Source organism: Salarias fasciatus, chromosome 16, assembly GCF_902148845.1.
Source record: "Salarias fasciatus chromosome 16, fSalaFa1.1, whole genome shotgun sequence".
Taxonomy (NCBI): Eukaryota; Metazoa; Chordata; class Actinopteri; order Blenniiformes; family Blenniidae; genus Salarias; species Salarias fasciatus.
In genome coordinates this window covers 14410852-14423414 of record NC_043760.1, presented here as the reverse complement: position 1 = coordinate 14423414, position 12563 = coordinate 14410852, and the positions used below count along the sequence as shown (strand labels likewise).

The following is a 12563-nucleotide window of genomic DNA, read 5'->3' as shown; positions in this document are numbered from 1 at the left end:
CAACAGCCTATGAACTTGATGGAGTCAAAGTGAAGGGATACCTCGCAACTTCCCTTATGGATTCATTTGAGTGGTTAAATGGATACAAAGTGGGGTTTGGGCTGCACCATGTGGACTTTACCCACACTAATAGACCAAGAACACCCAAATACTCCGCTCATTTCTACTATCAAGTCATAAAAAATAATGGCTTCCCCACACCAGATGATGAGAAGATGATTTATGGGTATTTCAGAGAAGGATTCATTTGGAGCACTGCTACTGCATCATATCAGGTAAGTACAGACGTGAAAACATTTCAATCTTGGCAGACAACGCATACAGCATGTTCTCCTGGGTTTCATTGTTGATAACCCCTGTTGTGTCTTTCTTGTCATTAGATTGAAGGGGGATGGAGAGCAGATGGAAAAGGTCTCAGCATCTGGGACAAGTTTGCACACACTCCTCTCCGGGTTTTTGATGATGATGTTGGGGACATTGCCTGCGACAGTTACAACAAAGTTGAGGAGGATGTTGCTATGTTGAAACAGCTGAAGGTGACCCATTATCGTTTCTCCATTTCCTGGTCAAGGGTGCTTCCTGATGGCACCACAGGACACATTAATGAGGCTGGACTCAACTATTACCACAGACTGGTAGATGCCTTGCTTGCTGCAAATATCCAGCCTCATGTAAGTGCAAGTCTTTTTGGCATCTCATCCAAATAAATGCTAGTAACTGAAAGTTTCTGACTTTATTAAGGCGTAAATGATTCTTCTTCGCTGTCAGATCACTTTGTACCACTGGGACCTACCACAAGCTCTCCAGAAAGTTGGAGGCTGGGAAAATGACACAATTATTTCAAGATTCAAGGATTATGCTGATGTTATTTTCAGCGCTCTGGGTGATAAAGTGAAGCTTTGGATCACCATCAATGAACCATACAATATAGCTGCTGTAGGTCATGGCTATGGTGTAGCTGCTCCAGGTATGATTCATGGAACACTATTGCCAAAAAAAAAAAAAAAAAAAAAGAGAAAAATCTAGACTAAAGTTTATATCTCGATCTGCCTCAATATTAATTTCTGTCACTCTCCATGTGTCAAGGTATCAGTTTCCGCCCTGGCACACTGCCTTACATTGTTGGTCATAACCTACTTAAAGCCCACGCAGAGGCCTGGCACCTCTACAATGAAAAGTATCGACCCAGACAGAATGGACGCATTTCCATCACTATTAACTCTGACTGGTCCGAACCGAGAAATCCCCATAAACAAGAGGACGTTGATGCTGCAAGACGTGTGGTGGAGGTACATCAGGATTCTTCCATATGTAACAGCTGAGGTGTGTGGTAAAAGTTTTGAGTAAGTAATGTCTCTTCTTGGACAGTTCTACATTGGATGGTTTGCCCATCCCATCTATAATGGTGACTATAGCGACATGATGAAAACAATCATACGGGAGAGAAGTCTTGCTGCTGGCCTGTCAAAATCCAGGTAAAACTGAAAATTAATTGAAATCATTTTCTGATAAATATATAGTTGTCTTCGGAACTGGTGTACTTTTCCTTGACTTTCATTCACTTCAGTGTTTTTCCCCATTTTTCCAGGTTACCTGAGTTTACTTCAGAGGAGATCAAAAGGATTAAAGGAACCTATGATTATTTTGCGTTCAACCACTACACCACTGTCCTGGCATTTCCAGTGGAATATGGTAATCTTCAACACTATGATGCCGACAGGTAAACAAACAAGGAAGAGAAAAAAAGAGCACATTATCACCATCCCTTTGGTAGTTGAACTAAAATGTTTCTCTTTCCATATTTCAACTTCTATTCACAACAATTGTAGGAGTGCAGGAACAATTGCTGATCGTACCTGGCTGGATTCGGGTTCATCCTGGCTCAAGGTCTCCCCGTTTGGTTTCCGAAAGATATTAAACTTCATTAAAGAGGAATATGGAGATCCGCCAATCATCATTACAGAAAATGGCATTTCAGAACGAGGCACGATTGACCTGAATGATCATCACAGGAGCTACTACCATGAACAATACATAAACCAGGCTTTGAAAGGTATTTCATCTCTCCTATGTACTGTAATTAAGACCACAGCCAGTCATACAGAGACTGAGACCCAGTTTGTACAACATTTTCAAGTAAAAACACAAAACTTGACTTGTGTTTTGAGTGGTCACTTATGCAGCAATGGTGCTTGGAGCCACTGAAAACAGCAAATTTTGAAAAACACTCCAACTCAGTATCTATGTACAGAGCAGAAATGCTGCTACTGCACATGTGCACCATGTTCGTGCTGCACGTTTAACAAGAAGTTTAACACGTTCAGAGAACAACATCACAGCTGACAGTCAGAGCACATTGAGCAAAACAACAGTGCCCCCCCATGGCAAAAGTATTATATTACAACAGTTCGTACTCACCATTGTAAAAAATGTATAGTGTATTGTTCTCTGCTCACGTGTGTGCTTTCAGTACAACAACAAACAATGGCACCCAGGAGTAATCCACCCAGGAAACTAAATAGTTATTAGCATTTCTCTCATTTCTGGGTAAATTCACATTGTTTTCAAAATGTTGTTGCGTAAATGCGAAACTTTTCTGGAAAAAAAAAATGCAAAATTGGTGTGGTTTTACTTGAAACGTTGCATAAAAAGAGTCTAAGTAATATTAGCATTTGTGGTGAATTTAAACCTCGAAACTGATTTTCAAGTATTGAAATTCATTTTATTTAGTTGTATGTTTAAAAGTGTCAATACTCCTCTTCCAGCTTACCTGTTAGATGGTGTGAACATCCAAGGTTACACAGCATGGTCACTCATGGACAATCTGGAATGGGCCACTGGTTTTTCAGAGAGATTTGGCCTCTTCTATGTCAATCGTTCGGACCCAAAACTTCCTCGAATAGCCAAGTCCTCAGTCTCTTCATACTCAACAATAATCAGCTGTAACGGATTCCCTGATCCTGCTTTAGGACCCAATGACTGCCTGTCAGACGGTAAAACCGACACACTCAGGTCAACATTTATTGATAATAAAGGTTTAAAAAAAAAATGACCCTCTGATACCTCTGTGTCTTTCCTGTAGGAACAAGTTCACCAAACACTGACGACAGTGTGAATTTCCTTGGAATGACGCTGACGATCGCCGATGCTGAAACTGGACTGTACACCACATTTGCTCTTCTGATTGTTGTGGTATTGGGTTTAATTTGTACATTTTTTTTCTTCTTTCGTGCCAAAAAACATTCCAAAAAAAACAAGAAGATGATTAATTAATTAACATGGTGAATAAATTTGAATGAGCTTTAATGAAACTCCTCAAAACAGATATGTGAACGCCATTCTTTTGTAAACTTTAATGCTACTTGGTAGGTTATGTGTAACATACTTCGATCCTGTTTAATGCTGCTGTTTAGAATAAATACAGATCCTATGATCCATGATTTCGTCCTTTCAACGTGCTGTTGTTGTGTCACACTGTGAGTGGAATGATTCCAGCTTCCACCCATATTTCATTCAGACATCAGACATTTATGTAAAGTTAAATGGTAATTTATTTTGTCTGTACACGTAAAATGAATCAACCTTTATTGCCTTTTATGGCCTCAGCAGACTGTTTATCTTGCAATTACCCGTGTAAAGCTTACAGAATGAGTCATAACCTCTTCTTCTTGATCGTAAATTATATAAGTAAGCATGCCAGCAGCTTTAAGCACTGGTTCACTTCTTATCTCACAGATCGATGTTTTTATCTTAGTATGGATACATGTTCCTCAGGAAGCCATGAAATTAGGTGTGGGATTCCCCAAGGTTCAATTTTAGGTCCCGTACTTTTTAATCTACATGCTTCCACTTGGGGACGTCATCAGGAGACACGGCATCATTTTCCATAGTTACGCTGACGATACTCAGCTGTACATCGCTGCGTCTCTTGATGACTCAGGGCCAATAGAAAACCTTTTTAACTGTATTTCAGACATCAAGTCATGGATGGCAGTGAATTTCCTACAGCTCAACCAGGACAAGACTGAGGTTTTAGTTATCAGTCCCGAAGGCTGGAGAGAGAAACTTTTACCAAAATTACTTGATTTTAAACCAGCACAATCGGTTGAAAACCTGGGTGTGATTTTTGACTCTGAGCTAAGTTTTATTCCACACATTAAAAACATAACTAAGATTGGATTTTATCATCTGAAGAATATAGCCAGAGTCCGCCCGTTTCTCTCTCAGGCCAGTACAGAGGTGCTAATGCATGCTTTTATCTCCTGTTGATTAGATTACTGTAATGCCTTGCTCGCTGGTCTTCCCAAACAGAATATTTCAAACCTACAATTATTACAAAACTCAGTCGCGCGTGTGCTGACGAGTACCAGGGGGCGGGCCCACATTACACTGGTTTTACAGTCGCTGCATTGGCTCCCTGTCTGCTTCAGGATTGATTTTAAAGTTCTCTTATTATTTTTTAAATGTCTTAACGGCCCTGCACTTTCTTATTTAGCTGATCTATTTTTACCCTATCGACCCTCGCGGGCCCCGAGGTCCTCTGGCAGTGGTTTACTGCGTGTTCCAAAAGCAGGAACAAAGACCCATGGTGAGGCGGCTTTTAGCCATTACGGCCCCCGCCTGTGGAACAGCCTGCCGGAGAACCTCAGGACCGCAGAGACCGTTGATATTTTTAAAGGGAGGTTAAAAACACACCTTTTTAATCTGGCTTTTAATTGACCTTTTATAGTTCTCTTATTTCCATCATTTTTTAATGTAATTTTATTCTATTTTATTATGTACCTCTAACTGACTTTCCTTTTTTACTTTATAATCTTATCTTAATTTGTATCACATCCTCTTAAATTTTTAGCTGTTTAATTCCAGTGTTTCCTGAGGGGGGTCCTTCACACTGGGAGTTGGTTCCGGTCCTCTGCTGAGGTCACTGCGCTCAGGTCCTCTGATCCCGCCTGGCCTGGGGGTCTCCACACTTAAGTGTGCTGGTTCCCTTGGTCTGGCGGGTTTGGGGGTCGGGCGCTGGAGCCCTAGTATTAATGACCCTCGACTTCTCCCGATGTGGGCGGTGTGTCAGTTTGTATGTGTGTGTGTGTGTGTGTGTGTGGTGCGTGGTGCATGCTGATTGATGGTGCGGTTTTTGTTCTTTTCTGTTTTTATGACTGTTTTTACTGTTCAGCACTTTGCGTTGTTTTTATGAATATGAAAAGTGTTCTACAAATAAAGTTTGACTGATTTATGGATTTATTGATTGATTTATTGAAGCAGTGTACTACACCTAAAGTGTATGATACAGGGATTTGCAACATTGCAATTACAAAATAGACACATTTTTTTTTCTTCAAACAAATTCAGTATAACATTTTTTTATATATATAAATCATGCAACACGCAGACCCTGAAATGTTTTTACAGCTTGTGACATGTTATGAAATAATTTTTCCCTCACTTTCTTCTACACTACTTTATGACTGCTGGCATGGACAGCAAAATGTTGTGAAACAAAACCATTCCCTGTTACTTAACATTTCCCTGTAATTTAATTGAATAAAGCTAAAGGTAACACCTCGGTGGCAGTTTGGAACCGTTCGGAGACCTTTTATCATCAGCAGGGATTAGCTGCAGTGCCCTGTTGCCACGAACTGGGACTCTGATCGCTGTAGAAATCTCCCGCTGCCACTAGAGACTGCTGCAGGATTGAACAAAAGATTCATCTTCATCTTTCAGAGCTCTCTCCTCTTACTGTCCTGAGAGTTGGAGCTTGTCTGAGGTGGAATAAATGCTGCATATGTCCTTGACTAGTTATCAATCCTTCACAAAAACTGAGCGGAAACACAGGTAGAACATGAAAACTACACTCAGATAGTCCCAGACTCAGATCTGAACTACAGCGAGGGAGAGAGAGAGGTAAGCCACGGTGATTTGAACTCAAATCATCACATAGCTGATTTGTAGGGGGATTTTTTATTTATTTAATATATTTATTTAACCAGGTCAGTCCCACTGGGAAGCCTGGCCAAGACAGCAGCAGTTTTCAAAGTTCAAATGAATAATGCAGAGTCCACAGAAAATACAAATCAAACAACATAAAAACAAAAATAAAGAAGTCAAAGCAATAAAGTTAAATAACGGGGCTTTCGTGTACAGCAAGAGCAGGAACGGTGGGAGGCTGATTCCAATTCCCCCCAAAGGTTAAGATTCCGAATTTTCCCTACAGAATTTAAAGCAGTGGGTGCAGAATATATAAAGGAGTGTTGGCCGAATTCAGTGCATGGGCGGTGTCAGTAGTTTGGTTTTAGAAATGTTTAAGATAAGTTTCAAATGCATAAGCTGGCGTTCCACAAGGGTACAAGCAAATTGCAAGGAGACAAGGGCCTCAGCAAGGGTAGAGCGGTCGCAGTAAATGACCGTACTGTCAGCTTTAAAATGGAATTCAGCATCAGAAATGTCAAGTGTGTCCATATATGTAAATTATGTAATTATGAGGGTGTGGTTGATCAGTCTGTGACAGCTTTGCAGAATATGCCTACAATTCTACATGTTTTTGTCAGAATTTTGTTGTTAAAGAAGCTTACAAAGGAATTACTGCTTAAAGTTAAAGTTAATACAGGGTTTGACAAAGCTGGGACTTCTTGTCAGCCTGGCTATAGAACTGAAGAGAAACCTAAGGTTCTTTTTTTCCTTCTTTAGAGAAGAAGGGCTTTTAACAAAGTATCTTGAGTGAGATTTCTTTTCCATTTTTTCATCCCGACTTCATTACTGAAACGTGATGACATGAGATTGACACCTGAGATTGCTTAAAGGAAGGACATTTACATAAATAAGCAAGTTATCCTCTCCAGCTTACCTCAAATGCAGATTTTTGGACTGAGAGAAAATCAAACCATCCAGATAAAGCTCCACAGCTCAGGTTCAAAATGGGATGTTCCCAATGAGGAGAAAGTACAACTCTAATTTAAGCCTTTATTGGACAACCAGCCGTATTTGGTGACTTTTGCATTTCTTAGTTTTACCTTGAAACTGATGAATAAGTTCATTAAAGTGGCACTGGACATCGGACAAGTAAACCTGCATAGCTTTTCCACGATTTCTACAATCAGTCAGAATCATGAAAATCAACAAAATTTGTGTTTCACATTTGTGCTTTGTCTCTTGTGACACATCCCTGCAGACACCAACACTCCTTTTCATTGCACACATTTAAGCTACAAATTGACTTACATGGCAAAAGAACACTATCTAACAGGATCTGAACACATCTACCAGGGAAATGGAACGGATATTTATTGTGGAATTCAAAAGGTAAAAATAGAATATAAGATATTCAGTTACACGTATGAACACAAACTTTTAACAACACAAATACATTCTGGTTTCAAAGATAACCATGAATTTCAAATTATTATTATTATTGTTATTATTATTATTATTATTATTATTATTATTATTATTATTATTTCTGTAGTCTGTGGCGCCCTCAGGTGGTCGGGTAGGGCATTCCACAGCCTCAGGGTAGCAGAGGAAAAGGTCTGATCACCCTTTGGACATGACTCTGGATGCACTGGTGGGTAAGGAGGGAGACCATGTTCTCAGTTCTGAGAGGGGCATGAAGACATTTTTTTAAATGAATAGAAATGCAAAGAAAGAAATGTGTTAACTTTATCTTCAAGTATATTCAATAGCATTTTAGGGCATTTGTTTGTTTTGTTTTTTTTCAAATGCATGATAATGTACATCAAATCTTTTGGCCCACACAAGGAAGGAAAAAGAGACAAGGAGCGAGCAAAAAAAAAAAAAAAAATTGATTGTTCAGGGAGATTCTATAGAGCATTTGTATCTTTACACCAATTATTAAAACTGCCTCTAAATTCAATGAAAAAAAAAAGCAATTTCAAAACATTATTGTATCTACTACAGCTTAACACCAGTACAACTGGCCTGGACCCACCATACCAGTATTATCAGGAAATAATTCCGGGAAAACATCATTCTACACAACAGCTGTGATTGGTGCACATCGATGGTGCACACTTGCATAGCAACTTGAAATCTATGAACAGGGGTGCACATAAGCAGTGCGTTGGTGTGCATGCGCTACTAAATTAAAAAATGCGTGCCAGATGAAACGTTGCAACGCTCATTTGCATACCAAGATTTGGAGATAGCAAGGTGCACATCTGTGTGTCAGAGAGGCCAATGAGCCGTTGCTTTAGAACGTTATCAAATTGTCTAAGAAGCAAGCTCCATTAAGCAACTATTTTGGTGTTCTGCCACCCCCAAAGAAGCGCCAGACTGAGTCAGAACAGCAAAAGAAGCGCGTGTTCTCGGAGAAGTGGTTGCAGGAGGTCAGCTGGCTTCAAGCTAATGATGAACGCACGGAGACGCGGTGCAGAGTATGCCCTGAAAATCCCACTGTGGCTGACAAAAACGGTGCCTTTTATACAGGTACTAAAAACTTCAATCATTCAGCTTTTGATAAGCACACCAATAGCAGAGAGCATCAGAAAGTTCAAGCGATTGATAACGAAAACAGACGCATCCAGGACCAGAAGTCCAGTGGTCCCCTCGACAAATGGAAAGACAAACTGAATGAAGAGCAACATCAAGCACTGCGTAATGTTTTTCTTTTAGCCTTTCACAAAGCGAAACATGGACATCCTATGCGTCCATATGAGGAAGATATTCCGTTTCTGAAGAGGCTTGGAGTAAATGTGGGGAGCGCGTATCGTTCTCGAGAGGGGGGAAGCCCCATCATGGAGTGCATCTGATCGCACAGTCTCATACTGTCAGTCATTTAATCAATCAACTGTGAAGTTGCTAAGACTTTACTTAAAGAAAGGTGGTGCAAAACGAATTGCACAACTAAAGAGCATATGCAAAAAGAAAGGAATAGCTTTTGCCAAATTAGGAAAATTTCACAACATCAGATGGTCTGCATGGAGACAGGAGACTCTATTGAAAATATGGAGAATGTTACCTGCCATTCAGATTCAAGTGGCAACAAGTGATGACATGCTTGTTTCCTAGCAAACGTTCTTGATATTGGTAATGTTTTAAAGCTCACCTCCCTCAAGTTTCAGCAAGAGAATCTAACTGTTGGTGAATGCAAAGATGAGCTCATGGTTGCTGTTGGACAGTTTACTGATGGAGAGTTGAGGGCAAGTTCAGGAAAGAGACTGGGCCACATGCTGATGCTGACAGGGACAAGATCAATGTTTTGAGAGCTCTGATTCATGAGTTTGAATAGAGATTTGAATCCCTAAAATCATGTGATCAGTTTCTGATTTTTGATCCAACAACTTGGCCTCTTGAAATGAAAGATCTGCACAGTTTTGGCAACACAACTCTTAGTAACATCCTTGAGAAGTATGAAGCCAACATGCCTGTTGACAAAGACACCACTTTAAGAGAGTGGATGAGTTTAAAGCAAGCTGGAAAACGTCTGGCAGCCTCCTCTGTGCACGACCTGGTGAATGTAGTGAAGACAAGCAATCCTGACAGTTATTCTAACATTCAGAGGGTTCTTTTCTTGGCCCTTACACTGCCCCTGAGCAATGCTGCATGTGAAAAGGGGTTTTCACAGCTGGATATCATAAAAAGCAAGTACAGATCCTGCTAATCAGACTCTCGCCTCTCATCTCTAATGCACATTCTGTTGTCTAAGTTCACCACGCAGACCTTTGACCCAACTCCAACTGTTGTCTTGTGGATGCAAACAGCTAATCGCAGCCTGAACCAAGGAGAAAAGAGGAGGCATGGTAAATCCACATCCTCTCCTGTTTGTGAAATAGAGGAAGGTCAGAATGACACTATTAAAGTGGCATTATTCTACTGGGTCTGCTGATCTTGGAGCCTCAAAAAGGAGGAAAGCCGACACCAGAGTGTCGTCTCCAATAGCGCTGCCTACAACCCATGCATGGCGGGCTGGTATCGCCACCACATACACCCCCAATGTGAACGGGGACCGGGCTAAGGCTCCAAAAGACTGCAGAAGTCAAGGACCATGGGGACCGGACAGAGCACCAGGTCCTCCCCACGGCCGTTGCACCCCTGTGCAACCAACCGCCACCCACTATCACACAGCCGCCTGGTAGATGGCGCCCTAGCATTCAAGGCAGTTGCCTGACAGGCCCCGAACAGCTGCTCAGCAGCGACTTGGGCCCCTCAGTAGCCAGGAGCAAAACAGAGACGGTGAGGGCGGGGGTGCCCCACCCGGCCACCATGCTGATACAGCAGACCCCTCCTGCTGAGAAGGTGCCACGGTCGGCTGTGGGATAACCTGCGGAGCAGAGGAAACCAAGCCCACACCAGCCAGTAGAGGGCCACCAGCAGCAGTGTGTGCCCCTCTGAAGCACCCTGATGGGCGTCGGCCAAAGCAGAGGGGTCAGCGGGAACGCCTACAGAAGGACCTGTGGCCAGGAGTGCAAGAGAGCATCCTAGCCCAGAGGCCAGCGGCTCTCAGGGGGTCGAGCGGACAGTGGGCCGCTTCCTTAAGCAACCCCCAGCGCACATCTCCCCTATGGAGGCACCACCCCACCTGGTCGAGGATTCCACCGGGAGAGGGAGTCCGTCAGCGCGTTGAGGCCTCTGCAGGTACACAACCTGCAGGCCGGCCGGACAGGTCGCCATCCATCCGCAACGCCACTGGGAGGCCTGCAATCACCCCAGACGGGCCTGTCCGTGAAGCCCGGCTGAAGCTATGTCCAGGAGGGGGATGGACCCCCAGGCAGGGACCACAGCCACCGCCCTGAGCTGACCCCACAAAGCCACAATAGTAGGGTCTGTACAAAGCCTGGGGAAGGGCATAGCATGACCATCACTAAGATAAGAAAGTTTTTCGAGAAAGTAAGTATTGATAGTATTGATCACTGCTGGGAGTAACAGCTAGTTAGCACCAGCTAACAGCAGGAAGTCCCATGTTATTAATAAACCCAATGCTCCTTGTCTGACAAATAAAAACCTGACTTTAACATTATAGACCAGGGTTCTCAAACTTTTAGGAACCAAGGACCTCTTACAGGGTAGAACATTTTTCAAGGACTCTTCATCATCTTCATGTTAAAGGGACTTAAGGCAAGATTTGTGAAAAACTACACATGCATTTCCACTTTATTCAATGCTAATGGATCGTGAAGCATTAAAAACCTAAAATAACAGGCCAATCCGCGTATCTGTCTGTTGCCTTATACAGGCTGTGTGCCAAATAATTTGCTGCTGTTCGGGGTCCGAATTTCCCGCGCAATCGTGGGGATGTGACGTAAATTGACGTTGTATGCGCGTTGCCGAACAGGAAGAACATGGCCGCCATGGACACGGACTCAAACACTGCTGGGATCAGGGGCGGGCAGTGTTGCCAACTTGGTGACTTTCTCGCTAAATCTGGCGACTTTCCAAAGCCTCTTTTCGACTTTTTTTGTCAAAAGTAACTAGCGACAAATTTAGCGGCTTTTTCTGGTGCTCTGGAGACGTGACAGGACGTCTCCGCTGTTCTCAGCAAGCAGTGGGTGCTGCGTGAGCCCCTCCCCGTCCCAAAACACTCACAGGCGGCCAGTCTCAGCAGCGCTCCCTGCTGAGTTGGGGTCGATTGGGTAAACGGCCCGGAGCTGCTCCACGGAGGTGACGGGAGAGCTCCAGCAGCCGCGGCCTGCTTCACGCGCCACCGTGGTTATGCGGCGGGTCCCCGCGCGCTCCGCGGCCGGCACAGAGCGCGTCACCGCCCGGGAGCGGAGATTCGGAGCTGCCGCGCCGCGGCTTGCTCCACGGAGGCGCGTGAAGCAGGCCGCGGCTTCCACGGGCCGAGTGGAGCTGCCCCACGGAAGCTAACAAGAGAGCTCCGGATCTCTGCTCCCAGGTGGAGACGCGCTCTGTGCCGGCCGCAGAGCACGCAGGGACCCGCCGCATAAACACGGAGGCGGAGAGGAGCTCCGCGACGGATTTAAAAATGAATCGTTAGATTAATCAATGCATCGAAGAACTATTTCCTAGATTAATCGATTACAAAAGTAATCGTTTAACGCAGCCCTATTATCAGCGTTATCTCGTGAGTCAAAAAAAAATAAATAAATAAAAATAAAAATATGACCGAAGCCGGGCTGGCACCCGAATAAATATTGGATATGCGTTTGATTCATAGAGGGAACTTCAGCTGCATTTGGGAGTGAAAATGGATGCTTACAAAAATCACATAATATGCACTGTGGTCCTGCAGTAATCCGCGACATAGTAAACAGCATGAGCATCCCTGGTGCAGTGCTGTGAAGACGGACATTCTGTAAAATGTTTGTGCGCGCTCCCGTGCTGCCTTGGCTGGTGGCTGCAGTTACCCGCAGCACCTATCGCGGCAGCACTGAGGTAAATTTTGAAAAGTTGCCTTAAGTCCCTTTAATTAAACACAATCTGCCATTTGTAACCCCAAATGCTATATGAGTTATCTACTTTTTAAACATTCAAACTAGGGATGTGCGAGTACCGATACCAGGTATCGGTATCGGGCCGATACTGGCCTTATTTCAAGGTATCGGGTACTCGTGAAGCCTACCGATGCCAGCCGCCGATACTCACGGCAAGAA

The 12563-nt window shown here is 43.4% G+C and overlaps 1 protein-coding gene across 1 annotated transcript in view; it reads left to right on the top strand.

Annotated features, from left to right (window-relative positions):
• LOC115403419 (lactase-phlorizin hydrolase-like) overlaps nucleotides 1–10745 on the top strand; it is a 32097-nt gene extending 21352 nt beyond the window's left edge. Inside the window, exons 9-18 of the mRNA XM_030112302.1 lie at nucleotides 7–275; nucleotides 381–671; nucleotides 769–967; nucleotides 1087–1289; nucleotides 1369–1475; nucleotides 1589–1720; nucleotides 1830–2053; nucleotides 2766–3012; nucleotides 3090–3199; nucleotides 10249–10745. Coding sequence (XP_029968162.1) covers nucleotides 7–275; nucleotides 381–671; nucleotides 769–967; nucleotides 1087–1289; nucleotides 1369–1475; nucleotides 1589–1720; nucleotides 1830–2053; nucleotides 2766–3012; nucleotides 3090–3199; nucleotides 10249–10745 — 2279 coding nt within the window. The remainder of the gene's footprint in view (nucleotides 1–6; nucleotides 276–380; nucleotides 672–768; nucleotides 968–1086; nucleotides 1290–1368; nucleotides 1476–1588; nucleotides 1721–1829; nucleotides 2054–2765; nucleotides 3013–3089; nucleotides 3200–10248) is intronic.
• Nucleotides 10746–12563: the final 1818 nt, after the last annotated feature.